The sequence below is a fragment of the Pelophylax lessonae genome, assembly GCF_965119305.1.
Source record: "Pelophylax lessonae genome assembly, chromosome: 3".
Lineage (NCBI taxonomy): Eukaryota > Metazoa > Chordata > Amphibia > Anura > Ranidae > Pelophylax > Pelophylax lessonae.
This window is the reverse complement of record NC_138770.1, coordinates 268,122,715-268,138,582: the sequence shown is the minus strand read 5'-3', so window position 1 is coordinate 268,138,582 and position 15,868 is coordinate 268,122,715. Positions and strand designations below refer to the sequence as shown.

At 42.3% G+C, this 15,868-nt stretch overlaps 1 protein-coding gene across 1 annotated transcript in view; it reads right to left on the bottom strand.

The window, feature by feature from the left end:
* The window catches only part of FNDC3B (fibronectin type III domain containing 3B), a 512,453-nt gene that overhangs the window by 82,387 nt on the left and 414,198 nt on the right, over positions 1-15,868 (bottom strand). The window contains exon 21 of the mRNA XM_082249863.1: positions 11,593-11,742. Coding sequence (XP_082105989.1) covers positions 11,593-11,742 — 150 coding nt within the window. The remainder of the gene's footprint in view (positions 1-11,592; positions 11,743-15,868) is intronic.

Here is a 15,868-nt window from a genome sequence, read left to right as displayed (position 1 = left end):
TGTACTGTGCCAGACTAGACAGACCTAATTGCTTGAACAGAGTAACAAGTTTTAGCTCTCACTGGGCAACACCTCCTGCCATCTTTGGTTTGCAGTTTCTCTAGACATGACGTTACAAATGAAATGAATGCTATGTCTTTTTGTGATGACAGCAAGAACTGGAAAAGAAGAGGCAGGAATGTGGGACAAAGTAGGAGAGTGGAAACTGGAGACTGATGCAAAAAGTAGAACAACTTCAGAGAGCAGGGACTAGAGCGTGCAGAAGGGGAGATGGACATATCTGAAAGCAAGAGCAGAAGAGGGGGAGAGAAATGACAGGACACACAGAAGGAGGAGAGGGAAGGTTGAACTACATGGACTTGTGTCTTTTTCAATAGAGTGCATGCAGAGGGGGACTACAGCAGAGAATAGGCACAAAGTATAGGGAGATGACTGACTGGAGAGCCACTGGGTCAGAGGAAATGACACTTGGAGAGATTAAACACTGGGAAGGAAGATAAGAGGACAGTTGAGGGGCATGTGATGGGATGTGGGAAGTCAATGTGAATTACTGGGGAAGGATAAAAAGGACCTATCTGGGGCAGAAATGATAATGGATGCAGAGACCTCACTGGGGCAGAGAGGAAGGTGGAAGTCAACTGCTGGAGGCATAGAGCCCCAGGGAAGAGACAAAGATGAGTGGGTGCCCATTTCAGACTTCTACACATACATAATAAAGACCAGAGCTGTAGGGTGAAATTCTGGAAGCTGTAGCATTTTGTGTTGATGCATGTGCTTCTAAAGTTCCCACAGCAGAAAAACAAATGTTGCTTGCTTAATTTTAATTCTATTGGATAGGGATTCCGTGGGACATGTGTTAAAGAATCAATATATAAATAACATCATAGAACACTAATCTCTGGCAGCAAAACTATTATAAGCAAGAATCTTCATGTTGAAAAAATATAAGTACAATTTCAGACTTGTCTTAATTCTTGTTTATACCAGTATTGGCCCTGATTAGGATAAAGCAGGCTTCAGACAATAATTCCTTCAGGGATTCAGCCATTAACCTTTTTTTTTTTAAGAAAGTACAACAAAGGTTTAATGTGTACAGTTAGACTAATGTCGATTCCTTCGCTGACTTCTATATAGCATACTCATATAAGAGCTCAAATAATCCAGATTTGGGCAGCTTTCTGATCGCTTTGCTCACAATCCTCCATTGCCACTCTACATGGGCCAAAATCAACTAGAGATCAAGTTCCCCCCCCCCCCAAAAAAAAAAGTAGGCACATTTTGGCGTCTTCATCTTTTATACTTGTGAGTTGCAATCTTCCCTTTCCATGGTTATCCTGATCTTCTCTTATTCAAATTGAATGCATCAATGTAAGGCAGCTCTGGGTACAGAAAAAACTCTTAGGCATATGCCTGTTAACAAAGTATATTAACGATCCCTGCGCTTCCCTCAAACAAAAAATATATATTTTATATGAATATTGCAATACCAAGAGCTAGCGCCATTGTGAAATCCCCACCGCCAAAAACATAACAAATGTAAATATAGCACTCTATAAAATTTACTAAAAATGCAAATATATATATATATAAAACACTCACTGGTCACTTTATTAGGCACACCTGTTTAATTGCTTGGTAACATACATTGCTAATCAGTCAATTACATGGCAGTAACTCTGAAGCTGAAGTTCAAACTGAGCATCAGAATGGGAAAGAAAGGAGATTTAAGTGACTTTGAATGTTGTATGTTGTTGATGCCCCATAGGCTGGTCTTAAAATTTCAAAAACTGCTGATCTACTGGGATTTTCACGCACAACCATCTCTAGTACAGAGATTGGTCCGAAAAAGAGAAAATATCCAGTGAGCAGCAGTTGTGTGGATAAAAAAGGCCTTGTTGATGTCAGGAGTCAGAGGAGAATGGGCAGACTGGAGACGATAGAAAGGCATCAGTAACTCAATATCCACTCGTTACAACTAAGGTATGCAGAATACCATCTCTGAACGCACAACACATCAAACCTTGAAGTAGATGGGCTACAGCAGCAGAAGAGCACACCGGGTGCCACTCCTGTCAGCTAAGAACAGGGAACTGAGGCTACAATTCACACAGGCTCATCACAATTGGATAATAGAAGATTGCAAAAAATGTTGCCTGATTTGAGTCTCGATTTCAGCTGCGATATTCACATGGTAGGGTCAGAATTTGCGCTTAACATGAATCCATCCTGCCTTGTATTAACGGTTCAGGCTGGTGGTGTAATGGTGTGGGGGATATTTTCTTGGCACACTTTGGGCCCCTTAATACCAATTGAGCATTGTTTATATGCCACAGCCTACCTGAGTATTGTTGATAACCATGTCCATCCCTTTGTGACTACAGTGTACCCATCTTCTGATGGCTACTTCCAGCAGGATAATGCACCATGTCACAAAGTTCAGATCATCTCAAACTGGTTTCTTGAACATGACAATGAGTTCACTGTACTTCAATGTCTTCCACAGTGCCCAGATCTCAGTCCAATAGAGCACCTTAGGGATGAGGTGGAACGGGAGATTCGCATCATGGATGTGCAGGCCAAAAATCTGCGTGCAGCAACTGCATGATACTACCATGTCAATATGGACCAAAAAGGAATGTTTCCAACACCTTGTTGAACTTATGTCATGAAGAATTAAGGCAGTTCTGAAGTCAAAAGGGGATCCAAACTTGTACTAGCAAAGTGTACCTATTAAAGTGGCCGGTGTGTGTATATATATATATATAAATATATATATATATACACACACAAACGTTATGTATATATACACTATATCCATACAATTTAGTTACGATTCCTCTTCTTCCCAAGACCAGACTCCCTTTCTGCTGCAGCCTTTGGAATGCCTGCTCTGTCTGTGAAAAACTCACCTGTGAAAAACTCACCTGTCTCCACGACCTCTCAATTGCTATGTCCGCAAATCATCCTATTTTCTTGCAGATGATTTACGGACATAATGTAAGTCAATGGCATTGCAGATGTCAGTGGAATACCATCCGCTGACATCCGATTTTCTTCCTTTCAGTTCTGTTCCGTTTTTTGGAACGGAACAGAACCCTATTTTTCCTCCGTTCAAAAAACAGAAAGGAAGGAAAATCGGATTTGTCAGCGATGTCATCCGCTGACATCCGCAATGCCCATAGACTTACATTATGTCCGTATATCATCCGCAAACGGATGGGATGATATGCGGACATACGGAGCGGATGACACAAGTGTCATCCGCTCCGTGAAAAAAAAAGTGCCGGAGCGGATTGCAATGCGGTCCCCTCTGTGTGAAAGAGCCCTTAATCTACTCTCTATTCCTGAAACCTGGCTTCATGAACCCCACACTGCATCTTCTGCTGCCCTTTCCCATGGTGGTTTTCTCTAAACTCACTCCCCTAGACCCAGTGGAAGTAAGGGAGGGAGGGGGAGTGGAAATCCTTCTATCCCCACTTTTCAGGTACATCACCCACCTCCCTCTCTGTCACTCTCCTAATTTGAGGTACACTGCATTCGTCTTTTCTCTCCAGCTTCTCTAAGGATAGCTGTGATCTACCAGCCCCGTGGAACAGTATCAACCTTTTTTGATGACTTCTCTGTCGGACTACCCTACTTTCTCTCTTCTGAAATCCCCACAATCATTCTCAGGGACTTCAACATCCCTATTAATACTAACACTCCTGCTGCTTCCAAACTTCAGTCTAATCCCCTCCTTTGACCTGAAGCAATGGATACATGCTTCTACTTACTCTGATGGCAATACCCTTGACCTTGTTTTCTCCCATCTTTGCACTCCGTGCAGCCTCTCCAATTATTCTTTCCCTCTCTCTGATCACTATCGTAAAGGTTTCACTCTCTCCCTCTCCTCTACCTCCTCCCCCTCCAACCACCTTACATTTACCCATAGAAACCTTCGCCATCTCAACCATTCTCTTCTCTACTCTGCTACTGACCACCTCTATGACAAAATCTCCCACCTATCCTGCCCAAACCTAGCTACTTCTGTCTACAATGCTTCAAAGTCATCCTCCCTGGACACACAACCTTGGCAAACAGATGACACCAGAAGTATGAAAAAACATAGTTGTGCTCTTGATCACCTTTGGAGTAAGGCTCATTCTCACCTTTTATAAATCTGTCCTCCACAAATACAATTCCTGCCTCCTCACTGCCAAGCAGACCTATTTTATCCCTCTCAATAACAACTTATCATCCCATCCCCGTCAATTCTTCTCTACCTTCAACTCTCTACTTTGTCCACCACCCACTAACTCACTCACTGCCCAGGAGATCAACAATCACTTCAAACATAAGATTGTTATAATTTGTGAGGAGATCTCCGCTGTACAGATACCTTCTCCACTTAACACTCCATGCCCACAGGTACAATCATTACTTCCCTCATTTAACCCCACTACTATAGACGAGGTTGCTAAACATCCAGCTAACCACCTTCCCTCTGGATCCTGTTACCTCGCAAATGCTACATTCACCCTTTGGCTCTATTCTACACTCTCTAACCCACATCTTCAATCTCTCCCTCTCTTCTAGCCTTTTCCCCAACTCTCTAAAACAGGCACTAATCACCCCCATTCTTAAAAAGCCCTCACTGCACCCCACCAATCTTAACAACCTACGCCCCATCTTCCTGTTCCCCTTTTTATCCAAACTCCTTGAAAGTCTGGTCTAGAACCGATTGCGCGACCACCTCGCCGAGAATAACCTTCTTTATCTCTTTCAGTCTGGATTTCACCCTCAACACTCCACAGAAACTGCCTTCCTAAAACTGACAAACGATCTGCTAACGGCCTAAACCAATGGACACTATTCTGTACTCCTACTCCTGAAACTTTCTGCTGCCTTTGATACGATTGACCATCCCCTCCTCCTCAAAAAACTCCACGCCTTTGGTCTTCATGACCGTACTTTTTGCTGGTTCTCTTCCTACTTATCCAACCGCACATTTAGCGTTACTTACAATTATACTTCCTCCTCTCCTCTTTCTTTCTCTGTTGGGGTCCCCCAAGGTGCTTTTCTTGAACCTCGATATACACCTCCTCCCTGGGTCAGCTGATAGCCTCCTATGGCTTCCAATACCATCTCTACATTGATGAAACCCAAATATATCTCTCTACCACTAAGCTCACTTCCCTAGTCTCCTCACATATCACTTATTTACTAATGGACATATCAGTCTGGATGTAACACTGCTACCTTAAACTCAATCTATCTAAAACCAAGCTCAGATTTTTTTTTTTCTCCCCCATGTGCCCCTTCCCCTGATCTCTCTGTTAAGATCGCTGGCACAACTATTAGCCCATCCCCCCATGCCAAGTTTCTAAGTGTAATCCTGGACTCTGACCTTTCGTTTTGGCCACACATCCAATCACTGTCCATATCTTGCCGCCTCAACCTCCACAAAATCTCCAAAATATACCCTTTATAACCAATGACACCACAAAGTCCCTAGTTCACTCTCATCTCTCGCCTCGACTACTGCAACTCCCTTCTCATTGGCTTACCTATAAATAGGTCACCCCCCTTCAGTCCATAATGAATGCTGCTGCCAGGCCCATCCACCTTACTAACCACTCCGTGTCTGCTACTCCTCTCTGTCAATCCCTCCATTGGCTTTCGCTCACTCAATAAATTAAATTCAAAATACTAACAACAACTTACAAAGCCATCCACAACTTAGCCCCCAGCTACATAACTAGCCTAGTCTCAAAATACCAACCTAGTCGTTCTCTCTTCGTTACTCCCGAGATCTCCTGCTCTCTAGCTCCCTCATCACCTCCTCCCACGCTCATCTCCAGGACTTTTCCAGAGCCTCTCCCATCCTATTGAACTCCTTATCCCAGTCTGTCCGATTATCTCCTACTCTGCTTTTAGACAATCACTGAAAACCCTCTTCAGAGAAGCCTATCCTGCCCAAACCTAACAATTGTACTTTTATTTTCTCCATCTGCTCATCCCCTACAGTTATTACCTCTTGTATTACTTGACCCTTCCTCCTAGATTGTTAGCTCTAACAAGCTGGGCCCTCTGATTTCTCCTGTATTGAATTGTATTGAAACAGTTTTGTCTACCATTTTGTTGTAAAGCGCTGCGCAAACTGTTAGCGCTATATAAATCCTATATATATATATATATACTGTAAACATCTAAATTGTTATTGTGGCGTGAACAGCTCACAACATAGGTGAAACCTTATAAAATAATCCAGTGTCCAACCACCTTGGTAATAGGTGTAATAAAAAGTTCCCTAAACGGATTATAAAAAGGTGCCAGCAAATAAAAGTGTACGTATATAAAAGCTCCATCCAGTGCTTTTTCCAACTCAGTAATTACTTTCATCACCCGGGGCTTTTCAGGTGTTCCCTCACCTCCTAAGATGGGCCTCAGCATGTAAAAAAGAGGTCTTAAACAGCATAAGTATCAATTAGCCTCCCAATGACTCCTCCACATAGATCTCATCAGATTCTTAACGCAGGTTTTTTTTTCCATAATGGGCATGATATGACTCAAAGAATGACAGAAGTGACACTCAAAGTGCTTGCTGTTTACTTTATTAAACACATCATTAAAAAATTGCACTCACAAATGTGGATATATGTAAGCTAGTGCGCAGTCACTATCAGTTGCTGTCTGCTTTGCCCCTCCATTGCTCACTAGAGCATCAGGCTGGGGAGGGGGCAGGAGCAGCTGGCTCAGACTCTTAGTGGCAGGCTGAGAAGGTGAGCCAGCTGTGGTCAGGCATCTGGGTGGAACTGACGTTCAAGTTGGGATCCCTCCAGAGTCTAGACGACTGTCGGCTAAATACGGGTCATAGGAGTGAAGAATGAAGTGTACTCCTGTGACCTACAGAAGTAGGGCCAAAAGAGTTTTAGCTCTACTTCTCCTTTAATGAGTGGGAAAAAGCATTGGATGGAGCTTTAATATACATGTACTATTACACCTATTACTAAGGTGGTTGGATACTAAAAAAATTAAAATTATTTTGTGTGAGTTTTTGCACAAGTATATTGCGTGGAGATTATTTTAAAAGGTCTTACATAGGTATTGAGATATTAACTTCACGATAAGAATGTAGGTTTTGTATGAGTTGATATATATATATATATATATATATAAAAATAAATTGTATTTGAACTCAGATTTTAGTAGAGCGCTGCATATATTTACATTTTATTTGCCTCTTAGCAGCTGAATGTAATATGGTGCCCTTTAGAACCACTTCTGAGCCTTTCAAAGTATCCCGGTGTAAGTCATGTCTGTAAAAAAGTTACAGACACTGAACAGCTCACAGCTTAAGACGTTTTTGGCAGCGTAAAAGTAAATAAAAAGTTAGCAGAGGTGACCCCTGTCCACAGAGGTACATTTCTTCACAAGCTTCTCAACACCTACATCATCTTTTTTTTAAACATTATATATGTTAATATAAATATGTGTCTGCAATTTGCTATCTGGTGTAGCCCTAAGAAAGTGACTATTTGATGTATTTGTCTGGAATGATTTTAAAACATCTTTTTAAAATGGGCATTACATTCCTAACAGAAACAGGTTCACTACATCTGCTGCATGTAAGTTCAAAAGGGAAGAGGTTAATCCCAAATGCAAAAAAATCATGGCTTCCCCAATCCAGAAGAGAACTGGTGCACTTGAACCTGCACAGAGCAATGATTCTGCATGAGCTTGCTGATTGAGCTGGGCTACAAGGTGCTAACATATCAAGCCTTTCTTTCACCCAGCACAGCAGTTGAAGGATTTGAAGACTTAAAGTGGATGTAAACCCTCAAATATACCCAGTGAAGTGAACAGCTTCAGATGATACACGGAGATGAAACAAATCTCCCTACATAAGTTTTACGTGCATATCTTCTGTCTTCAGCTTGCTATATTCTTTAGAAAGTTCACATTGTGTTAGAAATGTTCTCTTCTTGTTCAGCACTGGGAGTGTAGTCTTGGCATACACTGTGTGACAGCTGATTGGAGGAAAGACACACACCCCCACTCCGCATAGGCAGAGTAAGGAAGGAATTTGCTGTGAATAGAAAAGCTCTCTGCTAATCAATTTATAGCAGATCTCAGTTGACGTAGAACTTGTCAGAAGTTATCATGCTGATAACAGAAGGATGGACCAGTAGAAAGCCACAGGACCTAGGGCTTTGGAGACAGATACGAAAACACTGCAGATATATGTGCCTAGGTCAAATTTCATGAATCAGGTTTACATTCACTTTAAGAAAATAAAATCCCTGCAGGAAGCTTAGGTCCTTACTTCTTGCCACTGAGCTTAATAATAAGCGTCTAGTAGACTAGTAGATGAAGGGGGGGGGGGGTTAGCCACCATTAGGGGCCATTACTTTACTGTTCATGTTTGTTTTGCCTATGTCCTACTTTCTGAAGATGGCACTATAACCGCGTGGTCATGATCTAACTACAGTATCTCTAATGTTTCCTTCAATGAACAGGAGTGAAATCATACAGGCCTAATTTTTAAGTGTCCCAGAAAAGTCTGCTAACCAACCAGAGAGATACTGAAGTTGGTCAAAGACCTGGGAAAACAGATAGATGTACAGGCACAGTTTGACCTCCTGGATGCTTGTTTGTTGGATGGCAGACTTATGAACATAGAAACTCTAATTGAATGGACCAGTGAGGAGGATGTTGGGTCAGACACCTCTGGCTCCAAAATTTAACGAGGGGGGAGTTAACAGAAATCAGCTGCTTCCATGCATGTGACCAACTGTTGCATTTATCATATTTCAGTTGGCACTCATTTTTTTAAATTTTTAGTTTCCAACCAATATGTTGCACTACATTACATATACAGTATTTGAAAGATTTTAAGGGAAAACAATAGTACAGTTAAAATAGCATAGAGCCTTTAATAGGATGTGCATCAATTTCACAAATAGGCACATTCTGAGTACAATGTAATCATAATTCATCTCTTAGAAAGTGTAGACTATCTGCAGCTATCTTGACTGATGCTCCTATTTTGTCAGGCCTGATCAGGTTTTTCTAATTGACAGTTTCTTCTGTATATTTACAATCTGGTTGCTATACTGAAAGGTGTTAATATAGTTTCAAGAGCTGGTTCAAGGACACGCACTCAGAGGTAAATGTAGGTTTCACATAGCTCTAGGCTCATCTTTAGCTGAAATCACTGGGTGCAATGAAAACCTTACATCATTTTCTAGCCTGCCGCTGAAATTATTTCCTGTGTTCCAAATTGGTCTGGGGCATCGGCTGTCATCTTTGTTAGAAAATTCATTCTATTTTGTATGTACTCATTACCGTAAAAATTGGTTTCATTAATCTTGTTATCACAAATAGATTAGCATATTGGTCCATTGTATGCTCTGTTGAAGTCCCAACAGGCTTATTAGATAAGGAAGCGTGAAGGGTAATGGTGTACAGTAACCCAGAGTAACGATGAACAATTTGTCAATTTAGAGCATTCAAATCATAAGAACTGCTTGTACTGCTAGACATAGGATACAGAATGATGTTCTTTTTTTTTTTTTTTTTACACATTGTGATTCTTAAACAGCTGCCTTTTTTAGATTGCTGACACCAAGCAGCAGTGCTGTATCTTGGCCAAGGCCAACAAGGCCCAGGCCTAGGGTGGCACTTTGCAGGGGGGCAGCAAAAAAGCTGCAACCCGCACAAAAAAAAACCAGCGTCATCCTGGCTCCTGCACGAAAAGGGTCCCCGCCGGCTTGCGCTACATTTATAGTATAGTGTCAGTCTTATGAAGCGAATTGGGCCAGAGGGCAGGGTCCGGAAGGCAAGTCAGTTTGGCACCCCCATAAAGCAGTCACACTGCTACCTGCCGGTATGATAATACCAGCTGGTGAGGACATTCGGACAGACCGCAGGCCCCGACCACACTTAATACAACTGGCCCGACGGCCGCCAATGCTAATAAGTGTGGCACTGCAGGCTAATGCTCCCCCTACCCTCCTCCACACCAGGTGTGGCAGGCATCATGTCAATAATATAATTGAATTTCTTTAAACATCCTTGTCCTTGAGCGAGCATACTGAAATGCATCATATACATTTAAGACTTTTAATTGTATATGATGGCAATAATATTTTAGACCTGCTCACCTCCATATGTGCTATCGCAGTATGTCACTGGATTAGTAAAAGGACTCCTTTCTTTTAGGACTTGTGTTTGCTGCCACTGATTATTTCACTTATTTATATAATGACTATGGACTTCCTAGTCATTATAAAAATAAGTGAAATAATCCTATGATTACAATCAGTGGCAGCAAACACAAGTCCAAATTTCTTAAAAGAAAGGAGTAATCTTACTAATCCCGTGACATGGGGCTGTACTAATGGACACTGATAAGGCTGCACTGATGGGCAGTAATGATGCTGCACTGATGGGTGCTGATGAGGCTGAACTTATGGGCACTGATAGACTGTGGTTGTGGTCTGTGTTTTACAGATGACAGGGTGGGTCATAAACAGGAAGGGTGTGGCCTTTACAAGAAGGGGTGGGTCATATTTAAATTAGGGGGTACCCAAGTTTAGTCAGGCCTAGGACAGCACAAAACCTAAATACACCACTGCCAAGCAGTGTCCATTGGAAATTTCCCCCCTCTGTTCCTGTTCTGGTGACAACTGAAAATGTTTTTTTTACTTAGATGCAATGAGAATGGTCACCAGGTCAAATCGAAAGAATAAATCTACTAAGCAGGGACACAGACAGCAAAAAAAAAAAAAGAAAACCTAACAAAGTAGTTTTACGCAAAATTGACAAGATAGCACGTTAAACCTGAAAGAGAAGAGAAGAAAAAAAAAGAGAAGAGAGAGGGAAAGAAGAGATATAATAGATGGAAAGAAGAGAGATAAGAGAGGGAAATAAGGGAGATAAGAGAGGGAAAGAAGAGAGATAATAGAGGGAAATAAGTGAGATTAGAGAGGGAAAGAAGAGAGAAGAGAAAGGGAAAGAGGATAGATAAAAAAGGGAAAGAAGTGAGAGGAAAAGAAGAGAGAAGAGAGAGGAAAAGAAGAGAGAAGGGAGAGGGAAAGAAGACAGAGGAAAAAAAGAGAGAGAAGAGAGAGGGAAAGAAGAGAGATAAGAGAGGGAAAGAATATAAAAGAGAAGAAAAAAAAAAAGAAAAAGAAGAGGTAGAAGAGAGAAGAGAAAGAAAAGAAAAGAGAAAGAAGGAAGAGAGAAGAGAAAGAAGAGAGAGAGAAGAGAAGAGAAGAGAAGAGAAGAGAAGAGAAGAGAAGAGAAAGAAGGAAGAGAGAAGCGGGAAGAGAGAAGAGAACAGAGAACAGAGAAAATAGAAAATAGAAGAGAGAAGAGAAAAAGAAGAGAGACAGAAGAGAAATAAAAGAAATGAACATAAAAGAAAAATGAGAAAAAGAGGCAAATCAAGGAACACAGACAAATTACAAAATAGAAGGTCTTGGTAAAAATGATAATTGATTTCATCGCCTGCTAAAAGGACAAAAGTTATAAAAAGCCAGATATTGACCCCATTCACACATTACAGGCATATACCGTTAGCAGTGTTTTTCAGAAACTGCGTCATACCTGAAGTCTACAGCAGTATTGTGTTGCTGGTAATAAATCAGACATTTGAAAACTGGTATCAGAGCCACTGTAAACTAATTCTAGAGTATCCTCATCCTTTGCCCACTGTAGTCTGTACCCAGAGATGTCTGCACCATTGCTCTCAGGACTCTGCAAAAGAAAATGTATTTTAATTTTGCCACAAAAATCCACCAGCGTTTGAAAAAGCTAAAATAAATTCTGTCCTCCACACTGATAACAGGAACGGTGCCTGTTGCATTATACACATCCAATAACCATTTGTTCCTCACTGACATTATATAAACTGAGCTCACAATAACTAAACAATGGCAAGTGCAGGCAATGAGCCATTACTATATTGCACGTGACAGCCTTATTTAGAGGTAAAAAGCATTCACATCCCACTTGCCCTTCAGTCTTTATGTTAATTGTTTCAGAGATGTTGAATGTTCAAAGACATAATCATGTTTTTTTTAAAGTCAGCCATTGCAGCCCAAACAGGAGGCTTTTTAATGGTGAACTGCATATTACAGTGCCTGTTAGCTTTATCACCAATGTCCTTTATTATTTTCTGTAAAAAAGAAAATCACCTCTTACGATGGACAAAAGAAAAAAAAAAACACTGCTTCTGCACTCACTTATGCAACCTTGAGACATAAGATCAAACTTTACCAAACTACCAGGAATTTTATGGGTCTTTTATGTCATTAATGACTGCAGAGTCTAATGTTATCAGGTATGCAACGAACCACCTATATGTACAAAAACAAAAAACACTACTGCACATATAAAGTATGGGCAGCTTGAGGTGCCTGGAAATACCTGCAGCAGCCTAACCCCCCCCCCAAAAAAAAAAAAAAAAAACCCTGTAAATACAGCCAAATAGTGAGCCATTCTGTCAGGCAAAGCTCCAGCACTTCCATTACATTAAAGCTTGGCCATCCCTTCTTGCCTACTGCATATTCTTATTGGCTAGTGAGGAAGTCCATCATAGCAATGGGCCAATAGAAATCTACATGACTTCACAGCAACCCACGACAGTACACAGGTTTGTTGAAGTTTGGCTTGCCATTCAAGTATTATAGGCTGCTGCGGGTATGTGCATGCATCCAAGTTATCTTGTTTTAGTTTAAGAAACACTCCTTTTAAAAAAACACTGAAAACATTATTAACATTAAGCTGATCTCATTATTATTATTACTAATATTATTACTATTGTGTTACACACAGCATCAGTTCAATTGCACTGCTCCCACAGGGCTTCACATGCCTATTTACAAATGATTAATGTACAACACATTTACCAGAATTATGGTAAGGTCACCTCTCACATTCATAATAAGCGTTGTCTTTTAGATTACACCACTGCTACACACAAGTTCACAGAACTTAAAACAGAACTTAACATGAAAAGGGAAGTTTGCTCATTCTCCTCCTACCCCTTCAATTTTCTTCTGGGAGCAGGTACCTATTTCTGACAGGTACCTGCTCCAACTTCTGCTCAGAGCAGAGTTTAGGCCCCCTCCCCATCTGCATCCTGTCAGGAGACTGCAGAACCATTGAGAAAGCGAAACGCATCTCACGCATGCACAGTGGGTTGCGTGAAATATCAGGAAGTCAAACACAAGCAAGATGGTGCCATCGGAAGGTCACGTGAGCGCCCAGGATTTTTGTAAGAACTTACCGTAAAATCTCTTTCTCTGAAGTTCATCGACAGATGCAGCTCCATCTTTTTTAGACCAATGGGTAAAGCTCCTCCTATCAGGAATAGGCACTAGGCAGGAAAAAAAAAACATTACCACGCCTATGGGGCTGTCCCTGCAGGCATAACCCCACACACTCTGCTTCAGCCTGCAGTTTCATTGCAAGCAGTGTTTAGAAGACCAAAAAAAACCCCCATACACTCAGAAGTAGAGAGGTGGGTGCTGCGTCTGTCGATGAACTTCAGAGAAAAGGATTTCATGGTAAGTTCTTGCAAAAATTCAGTTTTCTCTATTGGTCATCGAAAGACATCCCTCCATCTTCTTTAGACCAATGTCCCAAAGCAGTATAATCATGAGGGGTGGGAAGACGACACAAGAAGACGTAATTCCCCAAAGGCTGAGCCATTTCCTTGGAATGCTTGGGCTTAGGACAAAGTGAAGGCAGCACAATGTCTTTATTCAAATGAAAATGAGAAACCACCTTAGGAAGAAACGACTGATTAGGTCGGAGTACCACTTTATCTCTGTGGACCACCAGATAAGGTGAGTGGCAGGACAATTTAGATACTCTGTGGGCAGAAGTAATAGCCACCAAAAAGGCAACCTTCTGAGACAAGGCAAGCAGAGGAATCTCCCTAATATTCTCAAAGGGAGGTTTTTGAAGAACAGATAATACCAAATTCAGATCCCACAGAGGTAGCGGGGATCGCCTCGGGGGAGCAAAATGGCGAACCCCCTGAAAAAAAGTGCGAATCAGGGCATGCGTAATCAAAGAGCGTTGGAAAAACACAGCCATAGCCGACACTTGGCCTTTGATAGTGACCAAAGCCAACCCCTGTTCAACGCCTTTTTGAAGAAAAGTCAAAATAATAGCCACTGAGAACAAGCGAGGGTGCACCTTCAATGATTCACACCATGAACTGTATGATTTACAAGTACGATGATAGATGTTCCTGGAAGTAGACTTCCTAGCCTTCAGTAGTGTAGGAATCACTGAATCAGAAAGACCTCTATCCTTCAATACCTGGCTTTAAACAGCAACGTCGTTAAAGCCAGCGACGGTAAAGCATGATGGAAGATCAGTCCTTGAGACAGCAGATCTTCCCTTAGAGGAAGTCTCCAGGGAGCATCAGCGACCAACCTTACCAGATCTGCGTACCAAGACCACGCGAGGCCAGTCTGGGGCCCCCAGAATGACTGGAACCCCTTCAATTTCTATCCTGCAAAAAAGCACAGACAGAAGTTTTAGTGGATGGAATGCATAAATCAGCTGATGCTGACTCCAAGGAGCCACCAGTGCGTCTGTGGCTTCGGCAAGAGGATCCCGAGACCTGGCTACGAACCTCTGAACCTTCTGGTTGAGTCGAGAAGCAAACAGGTCGACTTTGGGTGTCGCCCACCAGACACACAGGAGATGAAAACACCTCCGGGTGTAGGGACCACTCCCCCTGATCCAACTCCTGACGACAGGTAATCCGCCTGCCAGTTCTCCACACCTGGGATGTGCACAGCAGAGAGGGCTGGAACAAATTCTTCCACCCAATCCAGGATCTCGGCCACCTCCCGGGCTGCCAAGACACTCTTGGTGCCCCCATGATGATTGATGTAAGCCACGGCCGTGGCATTGTCCGATTGAATCTGGCTTGGACAATTTTGCAGACGATTTGTCCAATGGCTCAGGCAAAACTTTATCGCTCGGAGCTCCAAAACATTTTATCGGAAGTTTTGGACTCTTCTACTGTCCAGGATGCCTGGGCACAGAAATTCCCCAGCACTCCTTCCCAGCCTTACAGGCTGGCGTCTGTGGCTAACACTGTCCAATACAACGGAAGAAAGGAATTGCCCTGGCGTAGTGCTAGCAAGTGAAGCCGCCATAGTAAAGCAGTCTTTGTTTTGTTACTCAACCGAATCAAAGCGCCCTAGGACTTTGGATTTTTGTTCCATTTCACGAGAATCTCCCTTTGTAAGGGTCTCGTATGAAACTAAGGGAAACGGAACCGCCTCAAAGGTTTACACCATCAGACCCAAGGGCCGCTTGCAAGTCTGCAGAGAGGACAGATTGCTTGCCAACAGCAAACGAATCACCTCCTGCAACTAGTGCCGCTTGTCCGGAGGAAGAAAGACCCTCACCAAAGCGGAATCCAGAGTCAGACCCAGATAATGATACCCCCCTGATGAAGACATGAGGTCCCTGTGTCGTCACGCGTAGGGGAGGGGCAAGGACGAACGCAATGCTGCACTGACCGAGCCTGTGTCTGAGAGGCTGTCGGCTGTTGCTGCTTGCGCTAGACTGTTGTTCTCACCACACCACCAGGATACCCACCTGCTTATGGATGCCTATGATAGATTGGTGCACTGCAGCACCTTCTAAATGTGAGTAGTTTGACACATTTATTTAATAAAAATTTTAAAAAGGATTTCAGCGCTATCTAGCTGCTTTTCCTTTATATTATACGATCGCTGTATACCTGAAGGAGCAATTCCCTATGAAGAAGGGTGCACAGGTTTCTGGGAGAGATCTTCACTGTGTCACCTATGAATCACTTGTCACTTTATGGCTTTATACCTGCACG